This window comes from Heloderma suspectum, chromosome 1 (genome assembly GCF_057233095.1).
Source record: "Heloderma suspectum isolate Gila_16-S chromosome 1, 16-S_ref, whole genome shotgun sequence".
Classification (NCBI taxonomy): domain Eukaryota; kingdom Metazoa; phylum Chordata; class Lepidosauria; order Squamata; family Helodermatidae; genus Heloderma; species Heloderma suspectum.
Window position 1 is genome coordinate 288,439,672 of NC_139458.1, and position 17,924 is coordinate 288,457,595.

General features: G+C 44.7%; 1 protein-coding gene across 1 annotated transcript in view; it reads right to left on the bottom strand.

Annotated features, from left to right (window-relative positions):
- Window positions 1–1,199: 1,199 nt before the first annotated feature.
- COL21A1 (collagen type XXI alpha 1 chain) overlaps window positions 1,200–17,924 on the bottom strand; it is a 141,272-nt gene continuing 124,547 nt past the window's right edge. Inside the window, exons 26-30 of the mRNA XM_084831041.1 lie at window positions 14,014–14,160; window positions 13,837–13,891; window positions 13,150–13,350; window positions 3,912–3,989; window positions 1,200–2,721 (exon numbers count right to left, since the gene is read on the bottom strand). Of these exons, the coding sequence (XP_084687167.1) occupies window positions 2,534–2,721; window positions 3,912–3,989; window positions 13,150–13,350; window positions 13,837–13,891; window positions 14,014–14,160 (669 nt within the window). The 3' untranslated portion in view covers window positions 1,200–2,533. The remainder of the gene's footprint in view (window positions 2,722–3,911; window positions 3,990–13,149; window positions 13,351–13,836; window positions 13,892–14,013; window positions 14,161–17,924) is intronic.

Here is a 17,924-nt window from a genome sequence, read left to right on the forward strand (position 1 = left end):
AGAATTCCAGAAAAACGTCTATTTCTGCTTCATTGACTACGCTCAAGCCTTTGATTACGTGGATCACAACAAACTCTGGCAAATTCTGAAAGAGATGGGAGTACCAGACCACCTTACCTGTCTCCTGAGAAACCTGTACGAGGGTCAAGAAGCAACAGTAAGAACCAGACATGGAACGACCGATTGGTTCAAAATTGGGAAAGGAGTACAACAAGGCTGCATATTGTCGCCCTGCTTATTTAACTTATATGCAGAGTACATCATGAGAAACGCCGGGTTGGATGAATCACAGGTCGGAATTAAGATTGCCGGGAGAATTATCAACAACCTCAGATACGCAGACGATACCACCCTAATGGCAGAAAATGAAGAGGATCTCAAGAGCCTCTTGTTGAGGGTGAAAGTGGAGAGTGCAAAAGCTGGTTTGAAACTCAACATTAAAAAAACTAAGATCATGGCATCTGGCCCCATCACTTCCTGGCATATAGAAGGGGAAGAAATGGAAGCAGTGACAGATTTTATTTTCTTGGGCTCCAAGATCACCGCAGAAGGTGACTGTAGCCATGAAATTAAAAGACGCTTGCTCCTTGGGAAGAAAGCTATGGCAAACCTAGACAGCATAGTAAGAAGCAGAGACATCACCTTGGCGACAAACGTTCGTAAAAGCAAAGCTATGGTTTTCCCAGTAGCAACATATGGCTGTGAGAGCTGGACTATAAGGAAGGCTGAGCACCAAAGAATCGATGCCTTCAAAATGTGGTGCTGGAGAAGACTCTTACGAGTCCCCTGGACTGCAAGGAGGTCAAATCAGTCCATCCTAAAGGAAATCAACCCTGAGTGCTCATTGGAAGGACAGATACTGAAGCTGACGCTCAAATATTTTGGCCACCTAATGCGAAGAGAAAACTCCCTGGAAAAGACCCTGATGCTGGGAAAGATTGAAGGCAAAAGGAGAAGGGGACGGCAGAGGATAAGATGGCTAGATAGCATCACCGATGCAATGAATATGAATTTGAGCACACTCCAGGAAAGAGCAGAGGACAGGAAGGCCTGGCGTGCTATGTCCATGGGGTCACGAAGAGTCGGACACAACTTAACGACTGAACAACAACAACAAATGAAGCTTGCAAGTGAAGCCTTGGATAAAAATACAGCTCCACAAGTGAAAAAATGAATTAATAAAAATGACTTTTATCACCACCATTTTTGTAAAAATTTATTTTACCTTGAATGTCAAGCATATTACAAATGACAGAAAAACCAACAACAAAAGGCCATTATAAAGGTTTGAGTAAGTGCAATAACACACTCTTTGCATTAATACTTAAAATGGATTCAAATTCTGATGGAAATTGTACAACTGAGTTGATTAGAATGCCAGCAGTGCTTCTTGATTGCATCTCATTTTACAAATGAACATAGAAATGCCTTGCTTAAAATGTACAAAGAAGCAGCATAACAAACAGTTACGTAGTAAGCGTTAAAGCATATCTTGTAAACTTCTGTTTGACAACTGCAGTCCTATGGAGCATAGCAAAAATGACAACACCAAGTTCTATAGTCAGGGTGAAAAAAATTAAATATGGTTTTGTTGTGCAATGTTTTGTTTTTTAAGAAAATCTTTGCCAGACTATAGTTAGAAACCATTTGTAATGTATTTTTTAATTGTTTAGGGTGCCTCCAGAGATTTCTTTGCTTGTAGATGGGAATGTATAATTGAATTGTTGCATGAATTCATTACGTGGCTAATAATTGCATAAAAATGCCTGATGTTAAATTAACGATGAAAAAAAGTGTTGGGTTCATGTGTTTCTCAAAAGAAACCTGTGACCAGTGATATGAAACATACAAAAATGGATGAAATTCACAAACATAGGAAATAACAAAGAGCCATGTTCCATTAAAATTAAGAAGCTGTATATCCAGGGGTAGACAACTTGTGCCCTCCAGATGTTTTGGCCTACAATTCCCATCATCCCTCACAACTGGCTATTCTGACTAGGGCTGATGGGAGTTGCAGGCCAAAGCATCTACAAGTTGCCCACCTCTACTGTATATGTGGGCTGAATACAAAACATTTCACAGTGATTTACACCTGATCACCAAGCATTGAAGGCCCAATCCAGCTTTTGGCAGATTCAATAAAAATGTTGCCAAGGACTTCAAATGGAAGTAAGTATCACAGGGCAAACATCCTAGGTTAAAATGCACTCTCACTGGATATCACAGCCCCAATCCAGCTGAAATTTGCCATGACTCAAAGCAATGGGATTTAAGTTAACAATGACTGTTTTCACTGCTTTCAAAGGGGCAGTGATAACTAAGTTTAACTGGATCAGGGCCAGAGGTGTAATCAGCTCGAAGGCCCCACATGTTTAGAGACTTAAACTGAATATGGAATATTTTACCATATTGCTTTACACAGAGGTACTTTAATTCCTGGGAGATGGGATTATTGCCAGTCATCTTCCTGAGACTTGAAAGATCATAAAAGGCAAGCACCAGGCCTAGTCTGCCACTAACACTTCCAAGATTAATAATTTGGCCCCTTTCTAAATGGATCTCTTCCTACAATTACGCTAAAGCATAAAGATGGGTCACAAATTCCAGGTGGTCCATTTTGTCCAGGAATTCCAGGATGTCCACGGTCTCCATCTTTCCCTGGTTCTCCACGTTCTCCGGGACGTCCTTCTTTACTTATTCCAGGTGGGCCTTCAGGACCTTAACAATGTATGAAATATATACATGGGGAATGTTTAGTGTCCATACAACATTATAGCTGGGTAAAGATTTGCAGCCAGATCTGCCCCGTCAGGTTAATAGTTTTTAATCATTTAAGTTTTTTAATAGTGTAGATTTTAAGTCAGTGGTGTAGATAACTCATGAAGGGGGCTTGAGTCTTGCTGTAATATAGGAGTGGAAGCCAGCAGCCAGGGAAATCACAGTGACACTCCTCACCCAGCCTTAGTAGTGACATAGGTGCACGTGCTAGTCACCATGGCAACTGAGCCATGTTCTGGGGTTGTTCTGGGGCAGCTTCCCTGACTCATCAGGGAGTCAGCTGGGCAGCCTCCCACAAGTGGCGTGTCCATCACCCCCACACAAAAAGAAAGAGGTAAGAAAAAGTGGTTAACAGGGATGGGGGCAAGGCTGCCTCTGACTGGTGAGCTAGGTGGGAGCAAACATTGTGTGTGCTGGAATTTTCTAGCCAACATACTGTTAACAGGCCTCTAGTATAGAATATACTATAATATAACAACACGCTGAAGCCACAAAAAAGGGCTTAAAAACTGAACAAGTTCAAATTCTATCAGTACTTCAGAAGATCTAGACATAAAAGAGTCTATTTCAATTGAGAGCTAACTGCTTCCATTCTTCCTGGCTCTTATTAACAGAAGGATAACCTTCTAGTTTGCAGTACAAAGTCAAGTTATAAGAAAAAGCCATTGTCAGTTTTGTATGCCCTTCAACTGCAGCCCTGATCAGCCATTAAGCTTTACTGGTTATATCTACCAATTAAGCTGTCCAGAACAAGAAGTCAGTAGTGTATCTTCCCTGCATAACACAACCCATTTTGGGCTATACTCCTGAGGACAGTTGCAGCAGAAGCACACCACTAAAACAGGGGCAGGGAATTTTTTTGATCCCAGGGACAAGATTGACCCCAGGACCAATCCAGCAGGATAACATCAGGGGGCAGCTCCTCCACCCCTAGACATTATCAAGCCCCTCCAGTCAGTGACTGGAGATAACAGTCTGATTACTACTGAAGAGGGGGCAGAGCCTGGGATGGCTCCATCTCCATACTAAAACCAACCAAACTATGCAGGAGTCAGTTAAGGGATACATCCTTCAAATCTGCATCTCCACAACAATTCAACAGCACAAGTATCAGGCTCGCCAAACAATACCTGGAGGTCCTGGAGGGCCCTGCGTTCCAGGGACCCCAATTCCTTGGCTTCCTTTAGCTCCAATTTTTCCCGGGGTTCCTGCAAGGTACCAAAGACATCATGTATACAGTAAGTCCATAATTCCCAAACTGTGTGCACTAAGGCGTATTAGCATGCTGAGAAATGAATTCCAGACTTCATTTCTGCATGGTTCAGTTGTTTTGCCCTGCCTCCATCTGGTCAGCTGCTGAGGGGCATGGTAGTGATGGTGGTGGCAATTCTGCTGCATTTCTGCATTGGGTGTTGTTGTGAGTTGGTTAGTGAGCAAAAAGGTGGACCTCACAGCATTCCTATATGCTGGTGGGTAGCCACCTAGAGACCTGTGTAGTTCGGTTTGGCCGGCAGCTTTATAGTTAATTAATAAGCCCTTTCACACAGGCCAGTAATTCACAGCCTGCCTTGAAGCTGTTTATGCCAACTGGATTATGTCATCCTGATGAGATAGGCTTTACTTCCCATGCTAGAATGTTGAGGCCCTATTCTCAGAGAGGGAGTGATGGATTTCCCAGCCTGTGATACTTCAAGCACCTTTGGGAAAGAGACGCTCCCCCCTTCTCCTGAATGTGTGTGTGCTGGCCTTTCAGCTTGGCTGAGAAGGGGGAGAGGCGTTGCCTGTCAGAGAAGCCTATAAGATCCAATTCACAGGCTTTGCACCTTGGTCTTGCTCCAAGGGGCAATACACGCGCTACTAGCTTGGAGAAATTTTGTAGCTCCTGGGACAGTTTTTCGTCTATTTTGGGGACTCAAATAGACATTCAGCTATGACAGCTTCATTGGCTGAAGAGAGGTGCAAACTTTCTTTGTATGTTTATTCTGTATCTATTTTCTATCAATAAGCTGTCATCCTTTATACACATGGCTTTGTTTCATTTTGGTAATCTAAAAGAAACTATTTTGACTGGACCCTGACAGAATCAGGACCCCAGATCAATACAGGTGTGATATGGCCATTGTATCACTTCCGGTGCAGTCACACACACTCACAGGAGGCTGTCCACATAACTGTGTGAGTCATTATTCTTGTGTTGCCTCCTTCAATCAGTGAACATGTCAAAATCATTGATTTGTGCAGAAATACAGTGGGTGGTCCCCTCCAAGAGCAGGTAATTTACACCCTCAAAAAAGAAATAACCTTTGGGGGCTGTAGGAACAAAGTGTGCCTCCAACTCTAATTCAGAGAAAAGCAGGTCAAAAGCTTTCACAAGTTAGAAATACATTCTACTAATTTGTAAGGATGGAAATGCAGAAATAGAGAGCCAGCATGTAATGGTTAGAGTTTCAGACTAGGACAGGGGAGGCCCAAGTGATAACTCTTTATTCGGCCATGAAACTCACTGGGTGACAGTTTCATCACTCATTCCCTGCCTAACCTGCCTCACAGAATTATTGCAAGGATAAAATGGTGAGGGAAAACTCTGAGCTCTTTGGAGGAAGGGTGGGGGTCAAATGCAATAGATAAATAAAATAATTATTGAAATGAAAGAGACTAGGATCCTTAGCAAGTTGATTCAGCATGGAAACACCATTCCATGTGCATTTAAGATTGCATATCATCAAATGAAATATCTGGAATGTAAAACAAACAAAACAAATTTGTACCAGATTGCATAGTGTAATTACCCTGTGTATGTTTTCAGATTGCATACTTCAATTAAATATGTGCTTAAAATAATCTGGTGGTTCATGGATAAGTTACAAAAACAAAAACACCTGGACAACCACAAAAGGAAGGCAACAAGAGTAATTGAAAAAGTCTTCAGTTCATGTAACTGGAACTTTGGAGAAGGAGATTCAACTTTTTAAAACACAGATTATTACTTCAGTATATAAAACTTTGGGGGGAATGACAGCTATTGAATAACACAACATTACTGACAACTTAGTCATGAGTAACAGCCATTGCCAATAAGTAGGTAGCAGGCTTGTGACAGTCTCTGCTAATACTATGGGCAGTATCCAACATTGTTGATGTGCCTCCAGCCATTCCATTGCATCCACAGGACCAACTGCTCGCGCAATAGGAACTAGCGCTTCCGAAAGCAACTCCAGAAATGAGCAGAAACGCTTGTTTCTGAAATGAGACAGGTCGGCAGAGCGTCCTTCTGTGAGCTCTGTTGACTTCCCCTATTCCAGAAATGAACGTTGCCACTCGTTTCCAATTGCTTCAGGGACAATGAGCATCCCATGAGGCTAGTGGTAGGTCCTGCCGGTGCGTTGGCAGCATTGGATGCTGTCCTATGTTTGTTCAAAAAGGAGGAATTTGTCTTAAGGTAAATGTCTAAGATATTCAAACTCTAGAGGACACTCTTGGCATCTGGAATAACACCATTTCATGGCTGAAAACAGGGCCAACCACTCACTTGATCAAAGTGAGGGGTTCCTCCCGCTTCTTGGATGAGAACTAGATCCAAAGCAGAAGTCCCCCTCAACCCCTGTATCTTCAACATGGAAAAGTCCAAACAGAACTCTGCAGAACCATCAAGGGGAATAGACAGAGCAGGCCATTCCAGTGAGGTCTACCTATCAACTTCCCTTATATATGGCTAAGAATGTGGCCTAGGCCAAAATACTCTGTTAGGTAAGTGAACCGTAAAGCCACCACATGTGCATCAAGACACACATTTTCCATGCATTATAAAGTGAGTATCTGGGGGCCAGGCAAGGAGTGCTACCTAAATGGTGGGTGATTGTTCTGCAGGACACACCCAGAGTTCACCCACAAGTTGAGACTGCCCTCCGAATGTGTTGAAGAACTGCTGTTATTTTAGTATTGTTGAAGGAAGCAAATAGGGTGGAAAGATTTGTGGGAGGCGATTTTTGTTAGGGATGTACGAAAGTCACTTACCTTTCGCGGATTATGTTGATGGCGGGGGGGGTGTTCCGACCCTCCCCCCAGAATCCTCGACAGGGGGGGAGGCGCTCCGTTCCTCCCCCCCGGAATCCTCCGCGGCCGGCTGTGCTCCGTGGCAGCTCCGCGGAGCAACTGGCCAGGCCCAGCCAGGCCAGAGCCGTCCACAGCCGGATTTCTGGCCGCGGAGGGCTCTGGGTAAAAAAACAAAAACAAACCGCGTACGCAAATGGCGGCGGCTATGGCCGCCGCCATTTGCGTTCCTTATTTTTGCCATCTTAATCTACGTAAATATTTACATAGACTAAGACGGCGAAAATAAGGGGAATGCAAATAGCGTAGCGGACGCTATTTGCGTTCCCCTTATTTTCTCCGTCTTAGTCTACGTAAATATTTACATAGACTAAGACGGCCCAAAATAAGGAACGCAAATGGCGGCGGCCGTAGCCGCCGCCATTTGCATACGCCTTTTTTTTTTTTACCCAGTCGTTTTAGGCTACATAAAAACTTACGTAGCCTATCACGTCTCTGTTAAAAAACAAACAAACAAACAAACTGCAAATGGTGGCAGCGGCAGCCGGTCGGAAGACCAGCTGCCGCAGCTGCTGCCGCCGAAGCCGCTGCCGCCCAGAAGATCCGCCCCAGGTAAGTCTCGTCCCGGGGGGGATCCGCGGGGGGCGGGCCATTCCACCACAGATTTCGGGGGGCCAAATGCACTGGCATTCAGCCTCACCAAGATCGTGGCGGAATTCTCTGCCATCCCTATTTTTGCTCAGCCCTAGTTTCCCCAGATCTCCATGCATGAAGCTGACACTCTGTGCTCCTAATTCTGACAGTGCTGATCATCTACTAAGGACAAGAATGAGCAGTTGCTATACTATGAAGATCTCCATGCTCACTGTTGAGATGGGTTGCTGGTTTTTACTTGCATGGGCAGGGTGCAGTCCAGACCCTGTGTGGGAGCACAGTTCCATATGTCACTTGCTTTTGCCAAATAAGGCATTCTGGCCACCACCTCAAATGTGGAACCTGTTCTTTTGAACAGGCTCTTCTAGTATCTGGGTACCCCATTACCATCCAACAAGAACAATTGACCTCTAGGCAAAAAGTGACTCTGAACATAATGGTGGTTCAGCAAGATGCACAAACAATCCATTGATAAGCCTGGCTTCAAACTGGATGGCCTAAAATCTCTTTATGGCAAGACACTGGCTGGCTGAATACCCCCAGTTGTAACCTTTTACATTACGAATCAAGTGCTTTTCCTTGGGGAGGGGGAAGGAGTAGTAAGTAGACATAAAGTTAGAAATAAATATTTGGGAAGGTAAACCCAATTCAGCTCTACTGGACCAGCTGGAGTTCAGAAACTAGCAACTAGAAATACTTGCATTGAAAGGTGGGATATAAATCTGCACATAAAAGTCATACGTTCAAATTGATTCCAAGTATCTTCAATTGTTAATATGCCATTGTTTTAGAAGTTGCCACCGCCTAACAATCTCAATACCAACCTTTAAGGAACTTTCAGATATAACATGAGCATTTACTAGAATGTAACACAAGATTCAGGCTATGATCCTATATCCTCTTACTTCAGTGGGAATTATGGCTGAGTAGACCATAATTGCACTAGTTTCCTTAAAAGGATGGTGTTTGTTTGGTTTTGTCTCTGTTTTTGTCCTGCTATAATTGCAAGTGAAGTTCAGAAGCTTTACTCAGATTAACAAATAAATTTTCTGTTGGTTTTGCCTTCTGTTCATTGCAGATATTTTCCAGATAATTGCTTTCTCTTGGCTCACAAGAGATCTCATGGGTAAAAAACGGCAGGTTTCCCAGACCTTCCAGTTGAAACAGGCCCACCCCATTCCTTAAGTAGGTGGAATAAGAATTAAAAAGAGGGGAGAAATCCATCTGCCCCCAAGGCCCTAAAATTTCCCCTAGAAATTGCCTGTATAAAATTGTGCAATTTAAACAAATAGGCACACACAACACCAGATGATGCCTTTAGCAATGGTAGGGAAACACCATCGTTTTCAATAGCATGGGCTCTCACATGGGCATTAACAAAGAAATCCCAGGCTGTGATGGCTTAAGGATGGCACCTCTTACATTTCTTCTGATTTAGTGTCCAAGGAATATGATTCATGAGACTAAAGGATAACATTAATAGGACTTGGAAATATAAACCCAGTACAAAGAACACTCATGCTCTTCAAATTATTGGGCTAATGTAATCCTCCTGTTAGCAGTAAACAAATACGTGCAGCCATTTTATCACAATGCTCATTTTATGGCATAGGGTTTGGGGTTTGCAGGAATTTTAAAAACTTTTTTCAGGCAGCTTTTTTGGCATAAAGTATTCTTGCACTTTATTACAAAATTAGGTTTGAAAAATACATAGAGTACCCAGCACTTTCAAGGACAGACAAAAGATCAGAGTGTTTAAAGCAGCGCCACTTAGAAACTTGATCCTCAAATGTGCTTGACGTGAAGTCTGAATACAATCATGGTTATAATCCAGGGGTAGGTAGGGAATGTGGTGCCCTTGGGTACAAGTGTGCCCCCTCACACTTTTCTTGGTACCCACCAGGGTGCCCTAGCCCTCCCACTTCTTTTTTAAATTAACACATTTTCTTACCGGCAGCTGGGATTGCTGTAAAACAGATTTCTGTTGGTGCTGAAAACGGTGGGTTCAAAGGAGTTGTTTAACGTGTTGGAGCTCAGACCCCACCTCTGCCTTGTCCTCAGTCTTTTGGTCAGTGTACTTGTCCTTTGCCACGCCACCCATGGCAGCCATTTTGTGGGGGTGCCAGGACAGTTTCCCAAAGAGCCAAATGTGACCATGGCCTAAAATGGTTGCCTACCCCTGTCATAACCCAAAGGCTCTAAATACCTTGAACAGAAGTTTTCAAACATGTATAGACTTGGGATATAGGACAATAATCCTATGGCACATGTACTTGCTATCACATTCCACAGGATTGTGGACAAAGATGAAAATTGCTTAACATTTACAACCACCATGGTATTAGACATGAAAGGACACCTAGCATGTGGAAATCAGATTTTGGATTGTAATCTACTAGGGTGTGTATTTGCTTTGGTCAGAGCCTGAATCCAGAACCAAAGCTGGCTGCTTCAGAGTGATTCTTGCTTCGTGCAAAGCAAAGCAGGGCTTCCCTGAAGTGGCTTGTAGTGAATTAGGCTGCTCTTGAAGCGTCAGATCTGCCTTAGAAGGTTGAAGGAGGCAAAATTATATAATGTAAACATTTCCCCTCCAAGCTCTCCATAAGAGGAAAATGGCAGGGGAGGAGGAAGAAGAAGAGGAGGGCTTGTAGTTTTGAGAACAGCAGCTCTAGCTTTCAAACAGGAAATCGTTTTAATAGGGTTTTCCATTTGACTTCCAGCAGCAGCACTTTTGGAAGGAATGTAATAGAAGGAACATCAGTTGGTGTCAATTGAGTAGAAAACAAAAACAAATCCTCAGACTGTTTTTCATTGAACATAGCTCCTTAATCCCTTCTCCTGTTCTGAAATGTTGCAGATTACGTACCTTTGGGCTCCTCTATGACTGACCCAATTGCCCACAAAACCACAGGGCTGGGGGTAAGCAAATCTATTTCCCCCACTAACTTGGAGGACTCTCCTTGTACAACCCCTTCACCACCACCGCCCCACCTTCCACATCTACGTGTCTGAAATTTGGTAGGCTTTCTGCCCTCAGAAGGGGAAATTATGCTTGAACATTTCATCCAATTCTGCCAAGAAATAAAAAAGGTATAGGAGCGTTTCTAGACGAGGCTGTTAACCAGTTGTATCTACTTCCAGTTTTGTTGCAGAATTGAGGTCAGATCTCTACATGAAGAGATTTTCCTTTCCTGCCTTACCATACTTTCCACTACATAACCTCTAGATGGCACTGTGGCATAGTAGAATAGCACAATTACATCAGTGGGGCTTGTGTTTTGTTTCAGGATGAAAAAAATACTGCATTTTCCCCACTCCAATAAAACCCGCAAAAATGCTCTTAAAAAACAGAAGTGAAACTGGAGGGTCACAACGTAATCTAAAACACCCGTAAACAACTGTGCGTGAGAAATGACAAGCACTAAGTGTTCTCATTATTTAAAAAACTCAAATTCTAAAGGTACATAGTTAGGGATGTTGGAGAATTCCGCCACGGACCCCAATGAGGCCGGATTCCAAGAATCCAGCCCCAATGGGGTCCGTGGCGAAATGGAGCACCCACCTCTGCACCCCTCCGGAATCCGTCTAGGCTGGCTCCTCCATGCAGTGATCCTGTGGAGCCGGCCACCGGCTCTGCAGCGCTGGCAATACGGCCAGTCACCACTGCCGTGCCGTATCACTGTGCTAAGTCTGGATGCAAATGGTGTCCACTACGCCATTTGCGTCCCTGTTTTTTCACGCGATAGACTACACAAATATCTACATAAATATAATTTGCGTAGCCTATCACGTGAAAACAGGGACGCAAATAGTGTAGTGGATGCCATTTGCGTCCGGATGTAGCACAGTGATACGGCACGGCAATGGCGGCCGGCCGTATTGCCAGTGCTGCGGAGCCGGCAGCCGGCTCCACAGGATCACCACAAAGCACAGCCGGCCTGGATGGATTCCAGGGGGAGGGAGGGATCACCTCCCCCCGCCCTGGTGGACCCCCCGAGCCGGAACGGGGTAAGTGATCCGCCCATCCCTAGACATAGTACAGAAACCCCTGCACCCATTTGTCTGCAATTTGGCAGGATCCATCTGCTCAGAAATGGCTACTCTGCTTGCAGGTTTCATCCCATTCAGTCCAAAAGTAAAAATGGTATAGCCATTTCTTCATTTCCCCATATAAATCAATGGGGAGACATATTAAGGACTTTCCAAAGCAAGGCTCTACTCTGGACCCAAGATGGAATGACTGGTGCCCAAAATGGTCTGAGTAAATCAGGCCACTTTCCATAGCACTGAAGCAGGGTCCAAAGGAATCTTGCTTTTGGTGTGCACACCTACAACCTCCTCAAAGCGGAGCACGTATTCCAGTCAAGGTAAAGAGCATATACTACACATGGGACTGGCAGAACAGAATGCAGAATTTCACAAAATGGGAGAAAAGACAATTCCCATTTAAGCATGAAAATAGGAGGATGCAAATTTAGCAGCTGTACTGAGCAGGTATGAGTTTGTTTTTTAAAGCAGCAGAAGGCTCCCCAGCAAAACTATGTGAACTCTACTGAGAGCAAGCAATCATCTGCCCCCCACTCCTCTCTCCCAACTTTTTTTTTTAAATGAAAAATCAAACTCTCGCTTGAGAACTGATGTAACCTACGGTCTCTAGAGGTCACCTGGGGTGATGTCTGTTTGCCCCAGGTGAGTAGTAATGTGCACATCTCCTGCAAAGGAACGTCTTTGCTAGAGTTTTTCAAATCCCTTAGTTTAGATGTCAGCAACGTGGCACCCACAGGTGCACCTGTACCTGTCAGAAACCCCTAATGCACCCACAAGTCCCCTTGTGATGCCCTCCACTACTTCCTGCTTCTGCTCCTCCCATCTGTTGCTTCGCTGCCTGACAGTCCTGCTTCCTCCCCTCGCTGCCTCCCTCCCTCCCTGCCAGACCCTTTGCAACCTCTTCCACTCACTTCCTGATTCTCCTCCTCTCCCTATCCATCCCTCACTTCACTGTCTGACAGTCGCACTGTCGCCCCCACCCCTACGCTTCCTCCCCTTGCCTCCCCCTTCCTGTTTTTGCTGGCTCCATCCCCTGCTGCTGCAGCTGTGCCTGGTCATGGCACTGGGCTCACAGAGCCTGCAGGCTGCAGCAGGAAAACTCACTCAGAAGGGGAGATGGGGGAGACAAAGCGACGGGAAGAAAAGACTAGAGCTCCACCCACCCCAAGAAAAATGAGTGGCCTATTGCTATGTGTGCAAGAGAGTGATTTTTTCATGAGTGCATGAGTGAGTGAGTGAGCTACTGCTGTGTGTGCATGTGTGTTTCTAAAACCCCTCACCCCCAATAAGCAATTGCTCCTTCTTTGCCAAGAGTGAATGGGTGCGTGAGTGATCTGCCCATTTCTGTGCGGGTGTGTATGTGTGTGATTCTGCATCGTTTCTTATACATTCTTCTAAACTTTAACTACTACAGCATCCAGGTTTTTTTTCCTGTTTTGTGAGCACCCCCACAGCCACACCTCAGTGACAGCGTTTTGTGGTGATGCTCATGACACTTCCTCACAATCCCAAATGTGTCCATGAGCCCATAAATCCCTGCTCTAGTTCGATTCCTCTTCAGAACAGCTCTCTAGGCTAAAAAGAGAAATCTGCTCTGCGAAACATCCATACCATTACCTTTTGCTCCACGTGATCCATGACGCCCAGGAGCTCCTGTCAGACCTGGAACACCATCATTTCCTTGCAAGCCAGGAAAACCTCGAGGGCCTTGTGGGCCTGCTGGGCCTGGTAGACCAGGAGGCCCTGGGGCAGCGCTGTGAGATTGGCAATGATCACAGTGTTGTAGCCTTCCGTTCTGAAGTATAGTAGGCAACTGGGCTAAGGAAAATTCAGACAAAAATGCTTAGACCAAAAGGGAGCATGTCACTGTCAACAGTAAAGGTCAACTGAACTTCAAATTATGTCAGTTTGATTTTAAAAAGTGCAAGTCAAATTTAGATCCACCTAAGCAAAGCCATTTAAAGCTCCACTGATTCTGGGAGAGAGATTTAAGCATGTGCTCACCAATCCCCTTGAAACCAGTGGGATTTCAATGCACCTGATTCTGGCTGAATCATACTAACAATGTAATCTTTATAAACCCCTGATGCTGTAGGCCAATCTTCCCCAACCTGGTGTCCTCCAGATGCTTTGGACCACAATTCCCAGCATTCCTGACCATTAGTTGTGCTGGCTGAGGCTTGTGTGAGCTGGTCCAAAACACCTGGAGGGCACCAGGCCAGGTTGGGGAAGGCTGCTATAGCCTCACAAGAAGCGAACTACCGTGCAATGCCATAAATCAATTGTGATGACCGGGGGACTCACTTCTTAGCACGTCTGCGCAAACTTGCCGAATGAATTCTTCTGAAAAGCCTCTTCCCTGAATTGAAGATAGAGCAATTAGAAAGATTACACATTTTTCATTTTCAAATGAAAGGGTTTCAATTTAAAATTAAATGGAACGGCATGCACAAAAAGCCATGTGCCAGCCAGCATACATACAGGTTTTCCATCTGATCCAGGAGTTCCTGGAGATCCCCTTTCTCCTTGCGCTCCCCTTGGGCCTGGTGGACCAATAAAACCATTAACTCCAGGTTCTCCCTTTTGTCCATTGGTGCCATGCAGGCCAGGATCTCCTTTCTCGCCTTTCTGATATCAAAGAAAATAACTGCAATAAGCAACACCCGAATTCACCTCAAGTGTATGGGCAGAGCAATCCTGCTACTGCTGGCCAGCAGATCCGAGGGCAGAGGCACTGTCTCACCCAATGCCCTGCTGGGAACATGCCGGCAGGATGGAGTAGCATTTTAGGTCCACTTTTTAAAACATGAATGTCCTCCAATTGATTTAAGTGGGTGGGAATTAATCTACACTAGCTCCAGGGTGGCAGACAGATCTGCTGGTGGTGGTTGGGGGGCGGGGGCGGTGTCTACAAATCAGGAGAGCTGGGATCCTGCAGACTGACTGGCACTCCCAGCTTGCGCTTGACATGCCTCCAGAACACCTCCCCCACCCTCCAATGTGGTGATGTTGGAGAATCACCGACTGGAGGTTTCTATGGCAACTGGGTGGAGATTCTGAGGTAAGATCTTCCCTTCTAAGGGTGGATCTCTCTCTCCACTCTCTGAGGGGGAAATCTGACATATTCTATGGCCCCTGGGAGGACATCCGAGGGACCATAGGGTTACAGCCTTAATCATCTTAACAAAGAATATGCATACTATGTGATAAGGCCACTTCACAAACAAAAAAAATGACAAAATATTTTAACAGTGCGTTTTGTCACCCAAATAGTATATTATATGCTAACAATGAAGCACCAAAAAAGCTGTACTTTATCTTCTTCAAGCAGTCGAGATAATAAACTGTACCTGAAGTACATCTACTAAATGAAGCTATGCTAACACAGGGTGGAATTTTGAAGCAGGATAGTCTCATCAAAGCAGTGATGCCCCCTAAAAGGAACTATACACTTTGGCCGCTATCCAATGCAGGGTTGAATGTGCTTAAGTCCATTTATTTCAATGGGCTTAAAGTACACTTAAGTATGTTACCCAGTGATCTACATTAATTTTGACGGTTTTCAAATATGAAGACAAACCCACCTACTTTGCAGTGGAATAAAACACTCTCAACCTCTGTGTTTTGTTTTCTTTTGGCTTTTTACAGCTTTTGTATAATCATATTAGTAGCATATAATAATCCTCATGCACATGCAATAATCTTAATTAACTCATTAGTAGTGCATAAGTTTCAACTTCCATTCGACTCTCATAAGATGCCCTTTCCTGATTTCTACCAATCTTAGACAAAATCGCATTTCAGTAGAAACAACAACAAAAAAGCAAACTAGCTAAAGTACACACACACGCACATACACACACACGTAGACTGCGATATCATTCTGGCACTGGCTAATAGTTCTTATCTCTAGCTAATCTTAATAAAAAATCTTAGGAAGAGACTTTTAAAATTACTGAAATCCAAACAAAACGACATTTACTGCAAGGTCTGTGAATGAAAACTACAACAGCTTGCAGAACTTGGCAAGAAGCTCGCTGAAAGAACGTTTTCTGGAGCATATCTTTGTCTTATAATGGTCATTAGCATCCTGTTCATGACCTTCATTGCTGACCCTTACTGTTTGGCCAAGACAAAAAGAGCTGAGGTTTTTCTAAAAAAAGCTTAGGGTTTGTTCGTTCATTTGTATAAAAAACCTAAACTTGTCACTGATAGGGAAAAATGGGGCATTAAGATGTTCCCCATATTAAAAAGTTGTAACACAAATATTACTGTAAAATCTGAAAATAAGAGTGTGGTGCACATTTCACAAAATAATATCATATCTTCAAAATTTACCGGAAGCATTCAATTTACAGAGTATACATACAGTGTAAGTCTAGGACTGCGGAGACGCAGGTTCAAATTCCTACTCAACCATAGTTCACTCAACTACAACTTGGCTAAGTTGCTATCTCTCCGCCTAACTGACTTCACAGGGTTGTGAGGATAACATTGGAAGGGGGAAAGAGAAGGATGACTGATATATGCCACTCTGAGCTCCCTGAAGGAAGGGTGGGACAAAAGTGCAATGAATCAACTCCATAGCATACAGATGGACTTTTTTTTAAAGATATAACAATTACAACTGTTAACAGGTTAGCAAATTTTTCCTGCAAAAATGGGATGCTTTATAAAACTGAAGGAAACACAAAGCCTAATTATGTAATCAGTTACCATGGGATAACAATCCCTTCACTCATATTTGTATCAGAGAGCAAATTAAGATGGAACCACAAGCAAAATGAAGAGTTCGTTATTCCCCCTCTCATTTATCTGGGGAGAAGTGAGCGTGTAATTAAGAGGCTCTGAAACTGTGTGTTGTATTATGGACCTACCATTCTGACTTGATTGTTCTTTGCTGACCACCAGACAGCCATTAGGTTTCTAACTGAAACTCAACTGCTGCACTTGGCCCCTGTCATCATAATCCAGTTGTAATCCAACAAAGGTGGCCAGCATTCAGTGGTGACAACCCTGTTCACAGTCTGGGGTATCTTTCAGTTTTGTACTGCAGCTGCTTGTATAGCCAAAGAGGCAAGCTGCTTTTCAGTTGAAATTTAAATGGGAAAGAAGCTTGTTTCTTTATCTTTAGCATGTGATCGAAACTTAAAGAAACCAGCATTTGCCTCATACGTTAAGAACCATGAGTGTAACACACAGCAGGGTTATTTGAATCCGGACTCTACTTAGGTTTAAGTAACAGAGATTACAATCCTATACCCACTTACCTGGGAGTAAACCCCACTGAACTGCTAAACTGCTAAACTGGCAACAGAGATGATCAGGGGACTAAAAACTAGGGCTGTGCACCGCTTCGGTACGAAGCCTGAATAACGAGGCGAAGTGGGCTGATTCGGAGGCGCCTCATTGTGATACGAAGTGGATCAGACCGGCACTGAGCTACCCTGAAGCAAAGCAGCGCCTCCACGAAGTGCCTCATCTCCCTCGTATATTCAGAGCTCTTCTTATGCCTTCGGAGTAGGCCAGGCAGGCTGTCTCCAAAATGTATCAACTTCTGAAAGATCATGCGGAGGGGCAGGAGGAGGAGGAGGGAGGGGGAAGGAGAGAGGACGAGGAGGTGCCAAATGTATCAATTTGAGAGAGATCCAGGCACTGGGAGAGGTGGGGGGAGGGTAGAGGAGAGGGAGGAGGAGGAGTGAGTGAGCTTTGCTGTGAGTCAGCCTCCGTTTGCTCATTGTGAGAGAAGTGGTGTTACTGGCGAGGACTGTTTGAACATTGGCTAGAACAGTGGTCTCCAAAGTGGGGTGCACGCACCCCGGAGGGGCACAAGACGATCCATTGGGGTGCGCGAGCCGCCTGATAACTGAGCAGCCTCCCACTGCCCTGATGAGCTGCCATTGTGTGCAATGATGGTGGTGGTGGCGGCAGCAGCAGCAGCAGGATCAGATGGCAGCTGAGAGGGAAGCTCCATGGCATTTCTCTCTCCACTCCAGTCCTATCCTGCCTCTGCTGCAGCCATTGGGAGCAACTGTGCCAGTCTCTGACAGGCAGCAGAGGAAGCCTTAACCCTTCTCACTCTCCTTTGGCAGAACGAAACTGAAAAGAAAGAGCGTGCTATGGGGACTGGGTAAAACAAGGATCCATAAAATCAAAAAAGGATCCTCTTGATTTCATATGATTTTTGCAGAGCAAAACCCCCAAACCACCATCCAATCACAGAGCACATCTGCCTCCATGGACTGAACCAGAAAAATCATGGATCTGCCATCCTCGGGTACAACCATGGTGTAAAAACAGGGAAAAATGTCTCCCCAGAGGGCCCAGGAGCTGGTGGTGGCAGTGGCAGCAGCCTGCCCTCATTGCCTCTGGCCTCACTCAAGCCTTCATGG